Source organism: Thermobia domestica, chromosome 15 (assembly GCF_964235325.1).
Source record: "Thermobia domestica chromosome 15, izTheDome1.hap1.1, whole genome shotgun sequence".
In the NCBI taxonomy this organism is placed as follows: domain Eukaryota; kingdom Metazoa; phylum Arthropoda; class Insecta; order Zygentoma; family Lepismatidae; genus Thermobia; species Thermobia domestica.
The window spans coordinates 11397440-11418685 of record NC_137468.1 but is presented as its reverse complement, the minus strand read 5'-3'; the positions used below and the strand labels follow the sequence as shown (position 1 = coordinate 11418685).

General features: G+C 37.0%; 1 protein-coding gene across 1 annotated transcript in view; it reads left to right on the top strand.

Moving 5' to 3' along the window:
* Positions 1-21246, top strand: part of LOC145672071 (uncharacterized) — a 110001-nt gene that overhangs the window by 55755 nt on the left and 33000 nt on the right. The window contains exon 2 of the mRNA XM_081741313.1: positions 3409-4589. Coding sequence (XP_081597439.1) covers positions 3434-4589 — 1156 coding nt within the window. The 5' untranslated portion in view covers positions 3409-3433. The remainder of the gene's footprint in view (positions 1-3408; positions 4590-21246) is intronic.

The window sequence follows — 21246 nt, the reverse complement described above, 5'->3', positions numbered from 1 at the left end:
TAAGCATCTGTAAGTTGTTAAATAAGTATAAGCGCGTTTGTATTGAAAAATAAAATGTCTTTGTAGAAAGCTTCTTTCCACATCCACAACCTTCCCATTCGGTCAGAGTGGGAATTCTGTAGCTGTTATGAATTCGACAATATTCGGATTCTTCTGAAGACTTCCTCTAATATTGTTTGACAAAACAATTTAACTGTTTCCTCACAAAAATAGATAGCTCACTGTTGTTTTTCTCAGCTTTGTTTCAAGTTTTTAATGGTAATTACCACACATTACCAAAAAATGCTGTCTGCAAATCGTAAACTTTATCTGACTAAAAATGTTAGTGCGCCTTGGAATTGCACGTGCATCGTTTGAACCCAGACAGAAAAAAAAAAAAAAAAAAAAATCATGTTCTTGTCAAAATTCTTGCAGAAGAAACCATATTCAATTCACAATGACAGAGAAGTTTATAGTAAAATCTTAAAATGTAGCAGTAAAAGAAAAAGAAAGGGGATTGGCGTTAGATTAAGGAAATGCAGGAGTAAGGGGTCCGAAATAAACGAGAAAATTGTGCTGGGAACCACACTTCACATTTCGGGTGCTCTTGGAGAGCTTGTTTTCACTTTAATAATGGACTAATACAATTTCTGACTAAAGATGTTAGTGCGCCTTGTGGAAATTGTACGTGCATCGTTCGTACCCAGACAGAAGAACAAACATCATGATCTTGTCAAAATTCTTGCAGAAGAAACCTTATTCAATGCATTATTAAGGTCTAGTGATAACCTCGAAGATAAAGCCAGGCTTCTTGCTGTCAGATCCCTGAAAACAGAGCATGGTTTCATTCATTACCTTCACCTTCTTCGGGCTTACATGTATCTAACGAAAGTTTTCGAATAGCCACTGCTCTACGCTTAGAAGTAGACATCTGCGAACCACATTGTTTCTCCAAATGTAACCCGATATAGTAAAGGACTACATGGCATATGATGTAAAAATAGTGCTGGCAGGCTTTCACGACGTACGAGTGTAAATGATATCACTCTGAGAGCTCTTATTCCATCAGGCGTTCCATCAGTGAGAAAACCAGATGGATGCAGCCGCAATGACGGAAAAAGGCCTGACGGAGTGACGTTATTGCCACGAAAAAAAGGGCAGGCAGTTGCTTGGGATTTCACCTGTGCAGACACTAATGCTCCCTCCAATGTACCAGATACATCAACTCGAGTAGGACTCGTAGCAGCTCGAAGAGAGGTCGAGAAAAGGAATAAATATATCAATCTATTGAACAGGTATTGGTTTGTTACAATAGCAACTGAATTAAGTGGTTAATGGGACCAAGAGGGGTTTAAGTTTATCAGTGAAGTTAGCCAACAAATATCGCTAAAATCGGGAGATACCCGAGCTAGAGCATTTCTCATATAACGTATTAGTATAGCCATTCAACGAAAAAATGTGTCAGCTATTTTTGGAACTGTGCCAAGCTGAAAAGAATTAGAAGAAATATGTCTGTTGTAGGCAATTTATGAACTGTTCGGGATAAGATTTTCGTCAATTAACATTAATCATAATAATAATCAGATTGAATCATTTAATAATAATAAATCAGATAAAATTTTCAAAGAAAGACAAACACGATACGTATTAAAACATTGTTTTTATTCTCCCTTTGAACACTTTGAACATAACAAAAGAAACTTGTAAAGCCACAGTTAATTGAAAAGCTAGTAACTACAAAGTTATCATAATAAAGTTGACAACTGTAAATAACACAGCAAGTAGATATATAAGTAAAAATGTGTATTAGTAATATGTAAGTTAACTGTGTATATTTATAATTTTTGTACTGTGTATTAAACCATCTGGTTGTTTTACAAAAACTCACAAAAGAATAAAAAAGAAAAGATATATATGGTGTACTAGTAATACGATCTATATGAAGTATCTTTGTTATTAATGTAGAAATATTGACATTTTCTATACCACATGTACAAATGTACAACACTCGTCGCTTGAACGCATAATAAATAAGTAAATAAATAAACAATCAGAACTTGAAAAATCCACTCGCCAGTGGCGAGTACCTTTTTTACATTTGGCGAGTAAAGTCCGAGCAATCAAAAGCGTTTCATTCCACACACACACACACACACACACACACACACACACAAAAAAAAAATATATATATATATATAATAAAAATAATAAATAAATAATAAAAATAAAAATATATATTAAAAAAATATTGCAATGCACACCATCGTAAACGATCTTTTTCATTCGACTGTCAGCTTCTGTACACTACTAGTTTTGTCAAATTTGTTATTTTTCCCCGCCAAAAAGTGGCGCTAGTGCTACGCAGCAGTTTAGTTCCACCTGTTCCATATTTGGAATGAAAATCTTACCGGCAGATGAATACTCGCCCGTATGCCATTGCGTTTTTAAAACTGCCTATGCTGTCCCGTTTGAATGAAACGAAATAAGAAAATAGACATCGTGAAGTGTAAAAATTGTGATCCGCAATATATTTCGTTCAAAGTGCTACTTTGCATTGGTGTAAGAGACATGCCAATAAACAAAATAAAAATGCATTGATATGTTTACTGTGTCGCAGATTAATTTTTGTTTATTTGTATAAACACTGTGACTGCAAAATGTGCTGGCTAGTACTTGCAAGCAAGATTTTTCAAGGCCTGATAATAATACAAAGATGAATAAAAAGAAAACTATTAATCAATATAAATTTGAATGAAACCGTAAGTTATAGCAATATTTAATTGTTAAATTTGAAATGTAAAGTCTTATAGTGCTATGTATGCGTTAGGGATGGGCAAAACCGGTTTTTCTAAAAACCGGAAACCGGTTTCTAGAAAAACCGAAATCCAAAAAACCAACATTTCAGTTTTCTCCGGTTCGTTTTTTTTTCATTGAAACCGGTTTCGGTTTTCTCCAAAACCTGTTCGGTTTTCACCGAAAGTGGAAAGCGCATAAAACTATTTCTGTGGAAACGGAATCGGTTTCCGAAGAACAACGAAACACTATTCTGGTCAGAAATATAACTTATTTTGGAAAAAAGCGGAACCGGCTTTGAAGAAAACCGAAACCGGATCCGGTGAAAAACCGATACCTGATTTTGGAGAAAACCGGGTTTTTGAAAATTTTCAAAAAACTTTCGGTTTTCTTATAAACCGAAAAACCGGTTTCTGTGCCCATCACTAGTATGTATAGATGAATATAAAAATTAAGGCTATGAAAAATATATTAAAAACCTATAAGAAAATATATAAAATAATGTAAGTAATAAACATTTCTTAATAATTTCCATACGGATGGCATGATGTTTGTTATGTTTTGTTGTAAGTTGAAAAGAACACAGTTTAAAATTATTTATTTATTTATTTATGTGTGTGTAATTATTTCTTCCAGTTTTCTCCGTTGGTGCTGTAGCATAATGGCTGAAAGTGTGCCCCGATATTACTTAATAAGTGGTGTTATTAAGGAAATTACCAAAGATGAAGTACAAATAAACTTTACGGTTGATGAGGACACTTACACTGGAAGCTTCAAACCTGGGAAATATTATTCAAAGATAAGTAAAGATGCGCTGGCGTTGTCGCGCAGAGGCGAGAGTGTTCGTTTCACAGCATGGAGGTTTCCTTCGATTAGTGGCTGTCCTGGGTGGCATATCACAAGCGTATTGCCCGAGTCCTCTTCCATTGTGCTTCCAGAACCAGTAATTGAAGTGACTGGTCAAATAACAACCATCGAAAGTACATTAGTTTTCATTAAGTTAACGAAGTTCAACGAGATAGTAGCATTTAGTTTTCAGCATTTGGAATATGAATGGAAAGCAGATTGTCAGTTTCCACCAAAGGTTGGTGATTTTGTAACGGTATTGACATTATTGGTTCATGGTGAAAATCAGAAAATTGTTCCCTTGGAAGTATCTTGGAACCCTCTTTATTGCAAGACAGAAGAACTGACAAGCTTTAACAAGCGCAGTGATTTAACAAAAAATATTCAGACTCACATTAGTCATTGGGTGAAAAATCACAAAAATAGCTTGTTAGTGCGTTACGTAATCGGGAACATTATCCAGATATACAAGAAAAGTGTCACTGTGTATTTGCGAGCATTTGACTGTACTCTACCTGTAAAACTGGCGAATATATTTGTGGATGATATCGTGTGGAATAAAGATATGGAGTGGAGTGTAAATACTGATTCCTGGTTGATGTTGTGGTTAACCAATGACCTTTCAGCATCTCCCGGAAGTGAAATGTCCAAATGGTCTTGTGTAGCGTGTTTCTATGTTTCATCTGTTAGACAATTCGAAGATAAAAGAGTATCTGCATTTATCAGGACAGACTCTCCTCAGCCAGAACCATGTCCTACAAACAAGGGCGACGCAACTTCGTGTGATATTAAGAAATTTCCAGAAGTTGAAGGAGCAGACGACGGGATGAAAGTGGCTACTATCGTATCAGTGGAGCCAACCAAAGCTACTCTTAAGCGGGAATCCAAAATATATAATTTCAACCAAAAGCATCTAACACTATGTGGAGAACCTATTGAAGACTTAGATTTGGATGTTCTATTGAAAGAAGGTAAGAAATACTCTGTGATTGATATTAAATAGTAATAAAAGTTCAAACCTCGTCAAAGAATCCGAATAGTAATGCAGACGTTTCAAGAATAATAATAATAATAATAATAATAAGATATGTTGCAAAATGATACGAGCGATCCACATACGTGGCATAACTTTAGTAAGTACGTGATATGTAGAGATGTATAAGGAGGATATGTTTACAGATCATGGATAGTTCATTCATTTCCACGGCTAACCAAATTGAAAACAAAAAAGAATCAAAACAACATGATAATGACTGTTGCAAAATGATACGAACGCAATACAAAAGCTAGTTCTAATAGACAATAAATGAGCCACTGCAAAAGACCAGCTTAAACACTCGATTAAACATGATGTTTACCAGCGTTTGCAGCAGAGTCACATCAATTTGATTCCATGCAGCGATGATGACATCCTGCAACTCACGAACACTGTTGTACTGGGTACCGATGGCGATCACTGAGCGACATAACATTTCCTAAAGATTTCCCATCGGGTTTTTGTCTGGGAAATTGAAAGGCCAATCAAGTACAACCACGTCTTTCTCCCGCAAGCAATCCTTGCTAGTTCCAACAACGTTGATAGTAGCATTATCCTGTTGGAAGATTCACTCGGGACCAGCAATTCGCGAGGTAAATGACAACAAATTGTCTGCAAGTACTGTTTAGTACGTGGTTGATATCATATGAGATGTAAGAAATTCGTGATTTGTTGTACCATAACAACCGAAGCCCCATAATTAACGGGGCCACATAATTGCCACATAATTAACGACTGTCCTTGCTATCGCTTGGAGTACATCTGCTCCTACTTCCGCAGATCGTGCCAATAGTATCATCAGCCATCGGGACCATTCAAATTAAATTTCTTTTCGTCACTGAAGATGACACGACGCGTTCTGCTTCCAGGTCACATGTATTTTGGTCCAGATCACCCGTCGCTCCTTGTGCTGCGCGGTGAGTTGTGGATGACGCTTACGCTTCTTATATCAGAGATATGATTACAGCGTTTCACAGGTCTTGATAGGGTAGACTTATGTACACGAATGTTAGGGTCTTGTGCCAACTGTGTAAGGGATATTCCAGCACAACTTAGCTTTCGAACAACCTGTCTTTGCTGTTGTGGCGTTAATTAACGCGGCCTTCCTGATGATTTCTTTACTTCATACCGCATCCCAAGTTTAAGAAAATTGTTCAGGACACAAGCACATTGCCCAATTCGACGTGCGATTTTATTAACAGATACACCTTCTTCTTTATATGCCATTATTTGGCAATTTTCGCACTCAGATAATACTTTGCCAGGGCCCATTATGCTTCTCTTACTCGTCACGTCACACAGATGTCCTCGCCGTAGTAAACTAGCCTACACTTCTATCACTCGTCTTCTATACATTTTGCCTTCTCGTCGAGCGCCCTCTATGTTCGTCGCAGAGACCTAGCTACATGTTATTACACTAAACATGTCATCGTTCGTATCATTTTGCAACACTTTTCTTGGGCTGATTTTTCATTTTTGTTTCGCACTGTCCTCTATACGTGTATATTTCTACAGTACCTGTGTTCGTGTAACATAAATACAACACTGTTTCATTCACCCTCACTTCTATTTTCCGTTTCCTCTCCGATCACATAATATGACGATATCTGGTATCGTTCGTATCATTTTGCAACGCACCTTAATAATAATAATAATAATAATAATAATAATAATAATAATAATAATAATAATAATAATAATAATAATAGAACACTATTTTTTAGACTCAAATAATATGGTTTTCTCGCCTCTAAGCATTTCTTTTTGACAATTTTCCGTAAATCGGAGTATCTTTGATACATGTATTATTTTTTGTTTCTCTTGCTTTCACAAAATATTTGGTTTTCTTATTAATTAATGATTTTAGTTCGTTGTTCACCTAGGGGTCTTTGTATTAAGGTCTATTGCTAATTGGTTTCTTAGGTACACAATTATCTAGTACAGGGTTCCTATTGGTCAGGAAAGTCAGGGAAAATGGTGCAAGTCAGGAAAATTCAGGGGAAAAGACTGGAAATCAGGGAAAGTTAGGGTAATTTTATAAAATATATTTTTCTAACATTAATTGTGCACCTATTTCAGCTTACTAGGGAAGTACTAGAAATGGTACGCGGAGATCTACATGTATTACATATCGTTGGAAAGGCCACATTAAGTACACCTCACATGTAAAATATCTCGCTTGAATGGGGCCTGTAGGGAGCGTGGCGAACATTTCAAGATCAGAACAAGGCACGCTCCGAAATTCCAGAAAACATGGGCAAAATAGGAAGTTATGACGAAATTGTTTTGAGACGTTGTATATATAGGTTTGAAAGATAGCTGAATACGAATCTGATATCAAATGTTTGCAAATCAACATGGCGGACACAAATTACAAAAAAAGGAGCTATGGATTTGAAACTGAGTATATAAAGATATTCGACGTCACTACGTATAAATCGGATACCAAAAATGTAAAATTCAAAATGGCGAATCCAATATGGCGGACAAAAAGTGCAACAGTACAGAATGGACGTACGTGTATCGAGACGAGCGTGGACTCCTCTCGATCTCGTCTCGATTTGGGAAAGCACATCTCTGTCTCGAATTAGAGACGAGATCGAGACTTTCTCGATGTCGGTACCATCCCTACTCATGAGAGTGGATATTTGTCACATATGGCTTACATATGTACACGGCACAATGTGAAACCAGAAAGACAGTTATGGAATCTTTAACGATGTTTCAAACTTCAACGCGCACTTTTCACTGTCATTCAGATGATATATGCAAAATCGCAACGTACCCTCCAGGCGCCATTCAAGCAAGATGTTTCAGATGTAAAGTGTACTTGGTGCGAGCTTTTCAACGATATATCACACATATCTACCCCTGCGTATCTCTTCGGAGGCGGGGAAGGAAGTTGGTAGTAAAATAATTATTGTCTATGTAATTTGTTCGTAATTGTAATTTATTGTAAAACATCGCCTGTCCCTACTTGCCTCATTATGTACTATAGGTATTTTTTTACTACATGTGTAAGAATAACATATTTCCGTTCTGTACATACACAGCGACGTCGAATATCTCTATATGCACAATTTCAGATTTTTTTTTCTCATAGCTTCATAGCTTCCTATTTTGTCCACGTTTTAGGTATTTCGGAGCATGCCTTGTTCTGATCTAGAAATATTCGCCAAGCCCCCTACAGGTCCCATTCAAGCGAGATATTTCACATGTTATAATGTTTACTCCATAGAATGGTGATCCAGATAGAGCAAGCATTATATTTGATAGTCGTAAATAGGACGTTTGCTCGAGCGTTGACGATGAAACAAGTTATCCGAAGAAAGCTCCTTTCAACGCCAGCCACACATAAGCAAAAATTCTACGTACAACTTTTATAGACACAAAAGATTCAGCATCCTAATTTCGAAAATTAACAAATTACACAAATAAATTAAAAGTAAATTTTGCACCATGTACTCAATAGACAGCCACGAGGCGTGGGAGATAACATGCACAATCGCAGAAAATACTCGTCAATCGATTTGAAAATTTTAATTATATTGATACTTACATTGTCTCAAACAAGGAAATAACGATTAAGAGAATAATAATAATGGATGTGTATTAAAACGTGAAAAATAATTCGATTCTGTTAAATGTAGAACATTATTACGCAGTGTCTTGTTGCAGCAGGGTAGAAGAAGCTGTTGTACGATCTTGTCTTCTGGCGCCGAGTAGTTTGCCTCCCGCTAAATCTCTTCGTCTCTCGCTGTACGCGTGGGTTTCACGCGTTAAGTGACGTAAGAGCGGACAGGGCTGTGATTGGCTGAAAAAGTGCTGATCAAGGTCACAACGCCCACATGCATCTTCGGAGTGAGAGAACACACACACATACACATCGTCTGCTAGGATGTGCTAGTCCTTTTAAATTAAAAAGAGAATTAAACTGCTTGAACTGCATACAGCCACTGGCGCAAATCCCGGGGGGGGACGAGGGGGACATGTCCCCCCCAATCTTGGACCTGGGGGGGACTGTCCCCCCCAATAATCTGATTTAAAAAGTGCTTTTTCGGATAAGTGTCATGATTTGTGTCCGACTGCCTGAAAGGAATGTAACATGAAATTGATTTCTCTTGGCTTTTCCATTTTTTAAAAAAAAGAATCGTATTCTGTAGTATTTCAAACTGAACTTCGTGCTGTAGTGAGTTTAGTAGTCTCATCAATATGTATTAATTCCACTTCCGCTATTTGGGCACAAATTGTAATAAATGCCAGAGGAGGATATGCCCCTCTCCTCATGCTGGAAAGTTGTCTCAGCTGTAGGTACGGGCACGAATTCCGGGGAAAAGGGGAGACATGTCCCCCCCAACATTGGAACTGGAGGCTCTACCAATAGTGCTTGAAAAGTGCTTTTTGCAGATAACTGTGATGAGTTGTGTCCGACTGCCACATAGGAAAGTGAGATGAAATTTGTTTCTCTTGGCTTTTCCATTTTTAATGAAAATGAAGGCGTGCGACTGTGCGTGACGTAACCTGATATGAAATCTTATCTCCTCCTCTCCCCTAGGCCCTAGCACACGAAGAGTATATAGAATATCCAATGTCAATAGAACCCATCTTTTCAGTAAATGCGCATTTAATCTATTTGTAGTATCAGCCTAGGCCTCTACTCATGCTTCGTAAGCTAACTAACTCTATAGCCTATGGAACCCGGAGGTTCAATGCTGCGTTCACAAAAGCTCTCTACTGACTTCTATTCTTGGCCAACTGGATCCAGTTTCTACTTTGTATTCCTATCTCTGCGAGATCCATCTTAATATTGTCTTCTCATCTGCGCCTAAGTCTTCTTAATAGTCGTTTTCCGATTGGTCTTACCCCTAACACTTTGAAAGCGTTCCTACTTTCTTCCATCCTGGCTACATGTCCTGCCCACCTAAGCCTCCTAGACTTGATGACCTTAACAATGTTTGGTAAGCCGTATAATTTACGTAGTTCGTCGTTATGAAGTTTCCACCATTCTCCATTCCCGTTCCTCTTGGTCCGAATATTTATCTCGGGATCTTGTTCTCAAATACTTTCAGTCTATGCTCTGCACTCAGTAAGCGACCATGCTTCTAAACCATACAGAACAACAGGTATGATTATCGTTTTATACATTTTAAGCTTCAAATCCCTCGACAGAATTCGCGACGACAAGAGGTTTTGAACTGAATAATAACACGAATTCCCTGTTTTTAGTCGACATTTAATTTCTTCGTGAATATGATTTTCGTCTGTTAATATTGATCCTAGATATTTGAAAGTATCCACTTTATCAAAAGTATTATTTAATATTTTAACACATACATAATTTGCCGTATTACGGTCCCGACGCATTTCCATGTATTTAGTTTTCTCTGCATTTACTTCTAAACCCATGTCCATGCAAGCGCATCTAATAAGACCTCTGCATTTCTTTCTAGTTTTCTCCTATCATCCCCTACTAAATTTACATAATCAGCGTACGCATAACCTGGTGAACACCGTTCAGCTCTAGGCCCTGGTTGCTATCTTTGATTTTCCTTATAGCGTATTCCAGGACAAAGTTGAATAATAATGGCGACAACGCATCTTCTTGTTTCAGGCCATTCTTAACGTGAAAGCTCGTGGCCAAAAATTTTCCTGCCCGGACTTTACTTTGGGATTCATTTAAACATGCCTTAATTGATCTAATTAGCTTTTTCGGTATTCCAAATTCTGTAAGAACGTTGTACAATGTTTCTCTCCTAACCGAGTTATAAGCCTTTCTAAAATCAATAAATAGTTGATGTGCCGGACTACTGTATTTCCGCCTGTTTTCGAGTATTTGGCGAATGGTAAATATTTGGTCGATAGTTGATCGATTTCGTCTAAATCTACACTGATAATCTCCAAAAATTTCATCTGCGTATGGGGTCAATCTTGCTAATAGAATGTTTGAAAGGATTTTATAGGATGTTAACAGAAGAGAGATGCTTCGATAATTATTACAGTCAGTTTTGTCGCCTTTCTTGTGGATTGGAACAATGATTGATTCTTCCCACTCTTGTGGCAATTCTTCCTTGTTGTAGATAAGGAGAATGAGTTTGTGTATCTTGTTCCACAATTTTTTGCCTCCAGCTAAAACTAACTCAGCTGGAATTTCGTTTACACCCGAGATTTGTGTTTCTTTAATTTCTTTATAGCGATTTTTACTTCTATTCGATTGGGTTCTGGAATATATGGTTCTGCGGTGTGTATCTTCCTTTCTCCACGCACATTAGTTTTTGGTTGCGTGTTAAGCAAATCGTCAAAGAAATCTTTCTATCTATTTAAAATGCTATCTGTATCAGTGAGAACTGTTCCATCAGCTTTCTTTCATATATAAGAACGAGGTTGATAGCCTTTCTTAAATTCGTTGATCCCTTTATACACGTCCCGAATGTTTTTATTTTTACTATTATCTTCAAGTTCCTAAATTTTAGCTTTCAAAATATCGCGTTTCTTTGTTCTAAAAGTTTTGGAAGTTCCTCGTCTGATGTCTACGAAATTTTGTGTAGTTATTTCATTCGGATTTTGTAGCCAACGTAATTTTGCCTGTTTTCTCTTCTCTGCTAGTTCGAACCATGGTTTGTTCCTACGTATTTCCGCGTGTCCCATTTTTTCTTTTGAGAGAGGATGTTTCGTAAGCAAAGAAAAGAATTCAATTGCTGGAATATTTTTCTCTATAATCTTAAGGTTACATCTGTTAAGTAAAAAGTATGTTATGCGTCAGATTTCTGAAACGATTCCTGTAATGTTATTAAGATTATAATAATTTTGCTCAAAGAGTATTGTTGCGTCATACATAATTGATATTCTTTCTTCATAGTTTTGGGGAAGTCGTCATTTATATTATTATATTACTATAAAACAATTTTAACGTGGATCTTTGTGGATGCCTAATTAGAAACATACCAATTATAAATATGCATGTATTCAGATTTCAGAATGTTTTCACGGCAGTGATTTGTAATACTGATATGTACTACTACTTCATCTACATCACCTAATATACTCTGCAACAGTTGATCAGATTCATCTACCGTAATATGAGTTTCATCTCCCTTATCTAGAATAAGCCTCAAATCTGCCCACCTTCCAATGTTGAAGACAACCAATGGCGTATTTAGGATTTTCTTTCTATGCCCAACACATGGAAGGAAGTGGGCAATTGCCCACCTGAGTTTGAGAATTAAATATATTTTAATTTATGCATAAATTGAAGTTATAATGGCAAGAATTACAGATCGATAAATCCTATGTGATATGATACAAAAATTTAGAAGTGAATCTAACCCTTTATTCTATTCATACAAGAAAAAGAAAGCATCCTCTTGGCCGTCCTAATTTCCCGTGCTAATTATTCCCCCGTTTTGATTTTCTTTAATTCAAACATTTCCTTCTTTTAAAAATAACTAAACGATATAATTGTTTCTTTGTTATAATAACTAAAGTCCTGTCATGTTGATATCCGCGCATGTTGGTGTGGAAATCCGCGCACTAGTTTCGCTTATCAGCTACTCTTAGTTTTGGTGTTACTGATGACGGCCAACTTGAATCACAACTGACAACGGTCGATAAAGTATGATAGGAGAAATGAAAGTAGTAACGTCAAGAAAAAGAAACAGAAAAATAGAAAGGATGACAGAAAGAACAATTAAGGACGCAGTTCTTACATGGAATGAAATTTGACAAATACAGTATTATTTCTGAACAAAAAGCATAAGAAAATAAGTCAATGACATTCTTAGAAATGGTAAGAAGGATTATTGTTGTACGTGGAATGCGTAAAACTAACAAATTATTTCGAGGGGAGAATGAGCCCGATAGTCTCCTAAATACGTCACTGAAGACAATTCTGCTCCCCTGATCCTTCACAGCATTGTTTTTCAACTTCATAAATATTTTGAACATCGCTTATATATATATATATATATATATATATATATATATATATATATATATATATATATATGGGAACGTCTTACCCGTCCCCCCCAATGTTGAAGACAGATTTGCGCCTTTGCATACAACCAAAATAATGAATAAATGAGTTTATGACAAATGGCACCCGAACAGTTGATAGGTAAAGTTCTGATGAGATACGTTTATCCTAAGAACCCTGGCAACACTTATAGTTTGTGTCTGCGTATGACGAGGACACACTGTATAAAGTTTTTGAAGCACTGTTCACTTGGGTTATAGTTCACATTAATGCTTGGTTAACACTGCACTCATTAAAATAAAATGTCTATTCAGTCCACAAATATGAATAAATGTATGAATATGTATTCATTGTAACCTATTAGTTCAAATGTAAATTCACTCAACACTTAAAGAAATTGAATATTTAACACATACACTAAAATATTGCAAATAATGTGAATAAAATGAGAAAACACTTCAAGCAATGAATTAATTTCAACCTTTAAAACACTTTCACCTTTGCAATCAATTGAACAAAACAAAAAAAGAATGAGTATAGATATATATATATATATAATTTTAGTTCGAATAACAACACTTCACAGTTCAGTTATAGCACACTGTTTATACTTTTACTATCTGCACACGTCACACTGTCCATGTTGTCCACTATTCACAATCTACACCATGCTCCAGAACAATGTCCAGTCCATAGGCCAGCCTTTTCGTTCATTCTCTTCCATTGAATGAACACTTGGCAACTAAATCTGCTCCTATCCTCTTCCCATTGGATAGGGCTAGGTCCATCGGTGGAAGTTCTAGACGGTCTCTGCATGCTATAGTCCCTTTTATTTATTTATTTATTTATACAGGACTATTTACCAAAATTCGGCGCCAATATGAAGATGCATGGAATATTGTAACTTATTGCGTATAGACTTATTAACGTATAATTTGCATCTTTTTTTTTTTTTTTTTTTTTGTGACTTAAAATGTGCTGCATTTGCTACTGCTGCATTCGTATTAAGTGGAAGTGAATAGAATGTGTGTTCTTCTTATTGTTTGGACCTACGTGTGTTCTTCCTTGTGTTGTATTCTTCGTGTATGGATATCAAGTGTATGTTTTTACGTGTTACATGTAATTACTATAATAAGGTTAAAATAACATAATTATGGTTAAAAGGAAGTTGACTTGGGATGGGTTAACAAAAGAAATGTAAGTATTTCTTCTTTCATTCATTTTTTTTTTTTTTTTCAAATCACTTCACGAGTACAAACTACGACAAGCACGCCCCAATCCTCAACGCCTTCGTGCAACTTCATCAAATAAGTACATGGTACATGATAAATTAATATTGAAATATACCTATATAGGACATGATGCTGAATAAAATATATAGATACTATAATAAGCCTATAGATATAACCTTACTGATGACTGTTACATGAATACTAAAATGAAGAGAGAAATAAACCAATATAAGCTCGAATGATGGAGAATTATATTGGGGCAATGTCAGATGTCTACAGACGCCAACCTGTATCCATCTTAGGGATGGTCTGACGACTAAATGAAGAAGAGCCAACCCACAAAAAACCATATAAACCTACCCACTGTAAGTACGACCACGAAGACACACAGAGATGTGGTTACAAAAACAAGTTATACTAAGGAAACCCCATAGAGTTTAATAGAAGACAAAAAGAAAACGATGCACATGAAATTCATGGCGAAATGTGGTCGTAGGTCTTAAGGTAAAACTTCAATGGTGTTCCAATAACAACAAAAGGAATACTCTAATAAACGTGTATATTACTCTAATATCTCCTAACATATCTCTAAATTCAAACTGACTTCTTCGAAGTGCTAATGGTAATATTTCTCTAATAAACTCAATAACTTTCGCTCATCTAAATAACCATGTCGTATATACCACAAGACATTTTCGTCAACGAAACTACAATGTACTCTCACTTCTTGATCTTCATTATTGATGTTCCACAATTGATCTTTACTTTCCTCTTCTTCTTCTTTCATGTAATCTCCGTTGGCTTCCTTTTCGGCTCTCTCTAAAATGTCACTGAACTGCTCTTCATCCACATGCTTCTTCAGGATTTCTAGCCACTTTTTCCTAGTAGCTGGTGTTGGTCTCCACAGCTTCATTCTAGAAACATTCTGAAATCCGATATATTTACCACTTTGCGGATCCAATACTTCAAACACATTTTCACCAACTTGTTTCCACAGTAAGTAAGGTCCACGGTACACTTCACACAGTTTGGCTATACGTTTATCTACCAAGCTACTAATATTATACTGACGTAAGAAAACTAAATCACCTTCACACAAAGTTCTTCGAGCTCTCTGATGAACGTTCAACTTTTCGTTCCGTTGTTTAATGATTTTCTTTCGCCGTAAATCAGCCATTATTAATTTTCCATTCCAATCGATACCTTCTTGCTCATCGACTGTTTCGTTGTTTTTCACAATTCCAAAATGTGACAATGTAAATTCTTCTGGCTTGATGTTAAGATGTAATTCTGCAGGCGCTATTCCCAAACTGGCACTAATAGTATAGTTCAACAACAAACAAGCTTGCACAATATATTCTGGCCATGAGGAATGAGAATCGCGGCACAACACACGCAAAATTCTCTCTAAATCAGCATGGAATCTTTCGATGACATTTCCTTGTGCGCGATAAGGCGTAGTATAATGTATTTTGATGTTATATGCTTCCATAGCTTGTACGAATTCCTTACCAATAAACTGTGGTCCATTATCTACTAAGATGTTCATAAAAATACCAAGATGAAGCATGTATGACTCAGTAAGACACTTTGCGACACTTGCACTTGTAGCACGTCGAAGTGGATATGCTACTAAATAACGTGAGTATACATCACACACTGTTAACAGGTAAGTTTCGCCATGTTTACCTCGAGGTAGAGGACCAACTAAATCTGCTGAGACCAAATAACGTATGTTTTTCGCTGGCACTGATTGCATTGAACATTTCACTGGGTGATGGTCTACCTTCGTCCTCATGCAGACCTCACAATCAAGAATGTACGATTTAATGTCACTACGCATTGTTTTCCAATAAAACATACGGGAAATGATATTAAACACTTTCATAAATCCAAAGTGACCGTAATGATCATGGTAGCCAATTAAAATATTTTTCACTAAACATGGAGGTACACACAATTTTAATCTGTCTGGGAAGTGAAAATCTCTCACCATCAGAATACCATTTTCCAATGTGTAATTTTGTTTCCAATTTCGAGCACTACTACGGAAAGAATTCTTATTTGCACTGCTTTCACTTTCACTTATATTACCTTGTAAGTAACTAATAATAGGACGGTACTCGTCACATTCCCATTGTAATTTCGCAATTGTAGACGGATCTAAATCGAACACTTCTGATTGAACAGCCTGTATAGGATTCACATTCACCATTAGATCTTCCTGTGTTGGTAACATACGAGATAAACAATCACTTAGTGTGTTAGTCTTGCCTTTGATGAATTCTATTTCATAATCGTACGATTGAAGTTCAAGAGACCACCTCATCAGTCTTGCATTCCAATTACGCATACGTTTTAACTGCACTAAGCTTTTATGATCTGTTCGTATGTATATTTTCGCTCCTTTGAGCCAAACATGCCACTTACGAATACACCACACAAATGCAAGACACTCAAGCTCAATTATGGCATAGTTCTGTTCGTGTTTATTAAGAGTACGGCTTGCATATTCTAATACACACTTCTCACCGTCAATAATTTGATAACACACACAAGCCAACCCGAGTTTGCTTGCATCACTTTCGAGATAAAACGGCTTATCGAACTGTGGATGGTGTAACTTCACATCTTTCACTAATTCAGCCTTTAATGATTCAAATGCCTTTTGGTGTTCTTCTTCCCACTTCCATTTCTTTTCCTTCCCTAAAAGTTCGTAAAGGGGTTTAGCGATAACAGCATGACCTTTGATTGTTCGCGAATGCCACTGCACAGCACCAAGAAATGAGCGTAACATTTTTAAATTTTTAGGCACTGGTAACTTCTCGATTGCTTCAGCTGATTTCGGATCCTTTCGTATGCCTTCTGAAGATACGTAATAGCCTAAATAATTAATTTCACTTACACCAAAAATGCACTTCGATAAATTTAGCGTCATGTTCGCATCACTTAACAAACTAAGCACTTCATCTAACTGCTGTAAGAATTCTGGTACGCTTGTACAACCAAGAGCTACATCGTCCATATACCTAACTAATTTCTCTTGTAGCGGTAAAGGGAACACTTTATTCAAGCACAATTGCAGTACAGACGATCCATTTTTCACACCAAACACCATGCGTGTGTACTCATATAACGTTCCTTCAAACAAGAAGGCTAAGTATGGCATAGAATCTTCTGTAATTCCACATTGTTGATACGAACTAGTAAAATCAAGAGTACCTAGCACACGTTTTCCACTAAATTTAGCAAAGAGGTCGGACAACTTTTCTACACGCAGAGCTGGATTCTTAATGTGCACATTCAATGCTCTACAATCTGTTACTATTCTCAACGCTCCACTCTTTTTCAATACTACGTGCAACGGTAATAGATGACATGAAGAACTAGGTCTAATTACACCCCACTTTAACAATTTTCGTATCTCTTCACGCACTCCTTCCTTATATTTGTGCGGGATATCGTAAGGACGAGCAACAATAGGTTCATCTGTATCCACTTCTAATCGGTACTGAAATTTGTTACACAGGCCAGGAAAACGGGCGAACACTTTCCTATGTTTCATTAACAACTGAAATAATTCCTCTTTCTCGTTTTCACTAAACAGCGTAGCGCGTGTAACTGCATCCCTTATTTCATCTACTGTGAAATATAGATCCGGTGGGAAGTCCTCCACTAAGTCACTAGCTTCAATTTCCTCTAAAGGCTCGGCGCACCCACTGCGGAACACATTCACAGTTCTCGCATAAAAATCATTAAGGTCCCTTATCTCGGACAACACAACAATAGGGGCTACCTTGCACTTAATTTCACTTACATTAGCTACAATGACATTTTCACTATTTCTCTGTATTAAAGGCACTTCACCACTAATTCCTTGAAATTCTACACGCAAGTTACTTCGCTTAAAATCGATGACACTGTTTAATTTCTCAAGAAAGTTTGCACCGAGTATTACATCTTCATGCAGTTCTGGTAATACAAGAAATTCAACTGGCACTTCCACATTTTCAATTCGTACCGGTAAGATAACCCTTCCTTTCACGTTCTTTTTCTTTCTTCCTAGAAAATCGCACAAAACGATATGCTCTCCTTTTTGCAAATGCACGTTTGCTACACACTTTGTTACTTCTCGAAAAATATTGTACCGTAATAGGCACAGTTCTGATCCACTATCTAACAAACAGATTTTGGGTTGATCGTTTAACAAAATTTTTACTCTCATTGTATTATGACCTAATTCACATTTGATCACTTCTTCTTCATTATCATTGCTTATATCATCTTCTGCTTGTAAATCTTCCTCGTTGCACATACGTGGAAAAGTAATCCGGTTTACACTACTGAAATCCCTCCCCTTTGCAGCTACCAAGTGGGAGGGCGCTACTAGTTTAAAGGCACAGAACTCTGCGGATAAAATCCACTTTGTTGGTATGGAAACTGACGTTGCTGATTGTTACCGTTATTTACACCAGGACCTCTATTAAATGTCGGAAACCAATTAGTATTTTGATTCGTATTACCTTGGGAAGTCGACGCACTACTTTGATTTTCGTTTGCCCTTGCACCTTGCGTTTCGTTTCGATTTTCATTTGTACTGGTGTTTTGTCGGCCATTGCCTTGCGACTGATTACCACCGTGCGAGTTGTTATTATTTCTGTTAAAATTACCTCGCCGTCCACGTCTATGAAATTTCCTTTTCCATCCCTGTTTGAAATTCGGACGTGCACTACTATCACTACTCACTTCACTACCATGTTCTACTTTCACATTATTCACACTAACACCGGCACCACCTTGCTGTTTCTGCTTATTACGCTGATTATCGTACATATTAGTAATTCCTGACAATCCTTCGATGGACTGCACACTCGCAAGGAACTGATTTATGTTATCAGGCATAGAACCCATCATAGCTAATTGGTACCGCTTGGGCAGAAGAGTGATGATGTGTGACAACGTAATGGTTGGATTTTCGTATTCTTCCAGAGCTTGAATTTGACTAAAACGCTCTGTCACAAAATCAACAACACTACTATAACGTTTTGGGTCAAACGGAATAGAACGCAAGTTACGCAGACGTGTGGCTTTCACTAAAGGACTCTCAAATGCATTCTGAAACTCTATCACAAATTCTTGAAAAGTTTGACACTTCTTACCGTGTAAATCGTACCACTTAAGTGCACTGTCCTTAAGAATCAATGGCATGATCGTCAAATATTCACTTTGAGGCACTCCGGCGAACGACATTTCTCTACCAAAATTTTCTAAAAATGCACTTGCACTTTCCTTCATCATATCACCTGAAAATGTGGAGAGTTGTTTAATGTCTGCTAATCGCAATGAACAACGCCTTACATTCACTTCACTATTTCTTGCACGCTTAATACGCGGACTTTCTCTTTCGGTTTTGATTCTCGGCACGGTTCTCTTTATTACGTCACTTTCCACCTCTGTATCGGACGCCGTTTGAGACTCACTGCTCGATTTTCTCTCACGCTTCACACTGTGCACGGAACCTGTGTTTCTTTGTGACATATTACTTCCAATATCATGGTGCTCATTTGCTAATTCTATACGCTGCACACGCTCTGATAATCGTTCCACATCTTGCTTATTTTGTTCACTTAATTCACTGGCGCGGAGACATGTTTCAAAACACTGCTGATTAAATTTACCCTGCTCGTGGCACACTTGAATACACTCTTGCACTGCTATACTATACTCACCTTGTTTAGTCTCGCACTTCTGAATTCTGCTTTCACGGTACTTGTCGAGACTTTCGACCAAACGCAACCTTTTTTCATAATCATCCACTCTATTATGACATTCATTTAATTGACGTTGTTGGTCGTTTACTTGGCGCGTATTTTCTTCAACTGTGCCCCGTATATCATGCACTGCATCGGCTAATTCACGTACGCTTCTACGTATATCTTCGCTCGTATTAAAACACTTTAATTCCACTGCTTCAATTCGTTCTATCAATTCATGTCGCACTGCACTAATACACTTATTCACATTGTTAATTTCACCTGACAAATCATCTTTACATCGGGATATGTTTTCACGACACTCGCTACGTAATTCCTTGATATCATCTTGCATTTTCTGTTGATTTACATTTATCGCCTCAACGTTTTCACTCACACGCTTTTGATTATCACTCAATTCGTTTTGGCTTTCATTCAACTTGTTCTGATTTTCTTTAATTTCGTTAATTGATGCACTCAGTTCCCTCTGCATTGCAAGGAGAACTGTTCTAAGATCACCCTCAGCCATGATGTTGCAAATATAACAAACTCGCTAACACAAATAATTCACTAATTTCTGCAAAAATCTAAGAATGCAAATAATAAAAATATTCTAATTTAGATAGGATTTAGGCTTCAATATAGAAGGATGAATGCACTGGACAAGGATACAATGACACGAATTTCATGTACTATTAACTCTCTGAGATGGCGGCAAAATTACGCAGCAAGTTTTGAACATCAGAAATACCTAGGCTTATGTTCGTAAACACAAAAACTGAACATTTATACAAAAAGAAAGGTTTCTGCTTCGACACATTTATCCCGGCACCATTTTATAATGTTTACTCCATAGGATGGTGATCCAGATAGAGCAAGCATTATATTTGATAGTCGTAAATAGGACGTTTGCTCGAGCGTTGACGATGAAACAAGTTATCCGAAGAAAGCTCCTTTCAACGCCAGCCACACATAAGCAAAAATTCTACGTACAACTTTTATAGACACAAAAGATTCAGCATCCTAATTTCGAAAATTAACAAATTACACAAATAAATTAAAAGTAAATTTTGCACCATGTACTCAATAGACAGCCACGAGGCGTGGGAGATAACATGCACAATCGCAGAAAATACTCGTCAATCGATTTGAAAATTTTAATTATATTGATACTTACATTGTCTCAAACAAGGAAATAACGATTAAGAGAATAATAATAATGGATGTGTATTAAAACGTGAAAAATAATTCGATTCTGTTAAATGTAGAACATTATTACGCAGTGTCTTGTTGCAGCAGGGTAGAAGAAGCTGTTGTACGATCTTGTCTTCCGGCGCCGAGTAGTTTGCCTCCCGCTAAATCTCTTCGTCTCTCGCTGTACGCGTGGGTTTCACGCGTTAAGTGACGTAAGAGCGGACAGGGCTGTGATTGGCTGAAAAAGTGCTGATCAAGGTCACAACGCCCACATGCATCTTCGGAGTGAGAGAACACACACACATACACATCGTCTGCTAGGATGTGCTAGTCCTTTTAAATTAAAAAGAGAATTAAACTGCTTGAACTGCATACAGCCAAAATAATGAATAAATGAGTTTATGACAATGTGAGGTGTACTTAGTGTGACCCTTCCAACGA